We start from the raw sequence: 3,512 nt of genomic DNA on the forward strand, positions 1-3,512 counted from the left end.
ACACAGAGAGCTCAAGTCAAAGGTTGACCCGATTAACGAAGGTTAACCCATGATTAGGAAACGGCCTAATCCAACCCTAATCGCTAAGCAACCCCCTAATCCGGCCCAACAGCGAGGGCCCATCAAGGTAATATAAATATCACGCATTCCAAGGAATAAGGTACGTCATTATCTGCAGTATTCCAGCCAGCCGAATACGATACCCTACTGACTTGAGCGTTGGAGTGCTATCTGCAGGTACCCCACCCGCCTGAGGAGTCATCCGGCGAGAAGAACCGAAGGAGGAAGTGAGGTACGACCGACCGAGCGACGTTCGAAGACAATAGTTCTCCCAGCCCCCAACCTCATTCGAGAACAATTGGCGCCCACCGTGGGGCCGAGGAGAGCCAGCAACAACCATAGCAGTAGATGGTATCAACCCGCAGCATGGCAAGCATGACCGAAGCAGACCAAACAGCAATGATGATGGCCCTTCAGAAGGAACTAGCAGAGATGAAGAAGGCACATGAGGAGACGGCTAAGAAGAATGAAGAGGAGATCAAAAACCTCCAAGAAGAAAACAAGCGGATGAAAAGATTGGTCGAGGGGGTGCCATCCCTCGCTGTGACTAATCAGGCCGGCAGGTCCCACGCTACCGGGGCCGGCGTCCAGGCCGAGAAGGACACCAAGAATGATTTCACCCTGGAGATGGATGGGGAATCCCACCCCAGCAAGACCATCAACACCACCGCTCCAGCGGGCCCGGACCGACGCCATCCCTTCACTGACCGTGTCATGGAAACCCCCTTGCCAGACAAATGGAAAGGCTTTAACAGGGACCGTTATGATGGGACGACCGACCCAGATGAACATGTGGACGCGTACACGACCCATATGAGCCTGTACACCACGGACGACACAGTATTCTGCCGAGTCTTTCCAACCTCACTGAAGGGCAGCGCTCTGAGCTGGTTCACCAGACTTCCAGCACACTCAATAGACTGCTTCGAAACACTGGTAGCTAAGTTTGACATCCAGTTCGCAACCAGCCGCCCCCACCATCTAACATCCATAGCCCTGGTCGGCATTCGTCAAGAGAGGGGAGAGTCCCTCCGAACGTTCATCGACCGGTTCAGCAAGACCGCTATGAGCATTCGCAACCTCAGCCCTGAGGTGGCGATGCACCACATGCTGACCGCCCTCAGACCCGGCCCGTTCGCTGACAGCCTGTGCATGCAACCTGCTACCAATCTAGATGACCTTAGACGCCGAGCGGCCAAGTTCATGCAGCTGGAGGAACTTCGTGAATTCAGAAACAACGCCCGAGCCGAGGCAAGCGGGGAAAAGAAAGAAGATAGAGAGCGGCCAGGAAGGTCCCGAACCGGTCGGGACCAGAAAAGGGACAATCGCGAACCCCGTTTTTCCCGCTACACACCTTTGAACGCGGAGAGGAGCAAAATTTTACAAGAGGCCCTGAGCGCCGAGTTAATACCACCGCCACGAAGGGCCTTGAGCCCAGAAAATGCCGACCGCAACAAACGATGCCGGTACCATAAGAATACCGGCCACTCAACCGAGGAGTGACAAGCCCTGAAGGACAAAATTGAGGAACTTATCCAAGCCGGGCACCTCAGGCGCTTCGTACGCGGAACCCGAGAAACGCGCCGCTCCCCATGCAAGGAGCAAACGATCAGGAGACGAGACCGAACCCCCCCCAGGCCCGCGAGATGGCGAGAGGCGGGGAGACCGACACCCGCAGAGGCCGAGAAGTGATTAATACCATAGCCGGAGGGTTCGGTGGCGGAGGCAGTACCAGGTAGGCAGATGACAGTTATTCAAGAAACTCTGAAGACTCCCAGGGCATTTGTGGCAGACCACCAGGTTCTCCAGATAAGCAAGTCGACGGAGAAAGCGGCGAGGAGTCACAGGTCCTTGACCCAGGAGACCTTGAGATCGCCGAGAATAAGAGCATGTCGAGGGAAGAGGGTGAGCGTGGGGCAGGTCTGCGCTACGCATAAGCCGGACACATGGATAACGCAATACCAGCGCTGCCTGGCAGATGGCGTTCTCCCGCTGGATCCAACGGAGGTTAGGAAGATAAAGAAGAATTCCAGCAAGTTCACCATGATGGACGGCGAGCTGTACAGGTTTGGGTTTACACACCCACTCCTAGAATGTGTGCACGGAGAAAAATGTACAAGAATTATGGCCGAGCTCCATGAAGGCATCTGTGGGAGTCACATCGGGGGTCGAGCTCTGCCTGCAAGAGCTCTCCGTGCAGGTTATTACTGGCCAACGATGAGGGAGGACTGCAAGAAATATGCACAATGTTGCAAGCAATGTCAGCAGCACGCCGATTGGCACAAGGCACCTCCAGAAGAGCTGAAGTCAATTTACAGCCCTTGGCCGTTTCATACTTGGGGAATTGACATTCTGGGACCTTTCCCATTGGCGATCAGGCAGATGAAGTACTTGGTGGTGGCGATTGAATACTTCACCAAGTGGATCGAAGCGGAGCCAGTAGCCCAGATCACCGCACATAAGATCGAAGGCTTTGTGTGGAAGAACCTCGTGTGCCGGTTTGGTGTGCCTAAGCGCCTGGTATCGGACAATGGAACTCAGTTTGCGAGTCACCTGTTGAAGAAGCTGTGCGAAGAGGTGGGAATACAACAAGTGTTTGCATCCGTCGAGCACCCACAGACAAATGGCCAAATAGAGTCTACCAATCGGGTGTTGCTGAGAGGTTTAAAGAGAAGACTGGAGAAAGCTAAGGGATCGTGGGCTGAAGAGGTACCCCGCATAGTTTGGGCGTACCATACCACTGAACAGTCAGGAACCCATGAGACCCCGTTCAGCTTGGTTTATGGATGTGATGCGATGATTCCAGTTGAAATCCAGGAAAGCTCGCCGAGATTCTAGAACTTTGTGGCGGAAGACTCGAACGAAGAAAGAAGGTTGAATCTGGATTTACTGGATGAGGTCAGGGAGGAGGCAAGAGTAAAGGCCGAGGCAGTAAAAAGGAGGATTGAGCGAAGGTATAACTCTAGGGTAATGCCAAGGCAATTTAGAGAAGGCGACTTGGTGATGAGGAAGGCCCATCAGTACGAGATGGAGAACAAGTTATCACCTAAGTGGACGGGACCGTTCAGAATAACCAAGGTGCTCGGGAATGGCGCCTACCGCTTAAAGACATTAGAATGAGGGGCGATTCCTCGCACTTGGAACGCCACGCATCTCAGATTATATTACAGTTAAAGCTTTGTAAGTAAAAACGAACATGAAGAGATTTACAAGCTTTCTGTTAAAACAGTTTGAAGGGGACACTCTTTTTTCCCTAAGGAGGGTTTTTAATGAGGCCACCCAATAGAGAAGAGTTTTCAAAGTTTAAAGTTTCTAAGATTGCATGCTTGTGGTTTTTAAAGTTTTCAGAAGAAAGACCTTATCACTCGAACGCGATCTAAGGCAACGACGAAGTTATGCTGCATGCTTTAAGTTTAAAGTTTTAAAGTCCCCATCGTTTTTCGGCGATTGGC

General features: G+C 52.4%; 1 protein-coding gene across 1 annotated transcript; it reads left to right on the forward strand.

Annotated features, from left to right (window-relative positions):
* The first annotated feature begins 426 nt into the window (after positions 1-426).
* Positions 427-1,563, forward strand: LOC137829117 (uncharacterized). The gene has a single exon (XM_068635911.1). It carries the CDS (start codon positions 427-429, stop codon positions 1,561-1,563), a length of 1,137 nt encoding a protein of 378 aa, XP_068492012.1.
* Positions 1,564-3,512: the final 1,949 nt, after the last annotated feature.

The sequence above is a fragment of the Phaseolus vulgaris genome, chromosome 7 (assembly GCF_000499845.2).
Source record: "Phaseolus vulgaris cultivar G19833 chromosome 7, P. vulgaris v2.0, whole genome shotgun sequence".
NCBI classification, from domain to species: domain Eukaryota; kingdom Viridiplantae; phylum Streptophyta; class Magnoliopsida; order Fabales; family Fabaceae; genus Phaseolus; species Phaseolus vulgaris.

Bases quoted from the DNA above. Each gene is read 5' to 3' on its own strand.
- LOC137829117 (XM_068635911.1), top strand. From the start codon at position 427: ATGGCAAGCATGACCGAAGCAGACCAAACAGCAATGATGATGGCCCTT.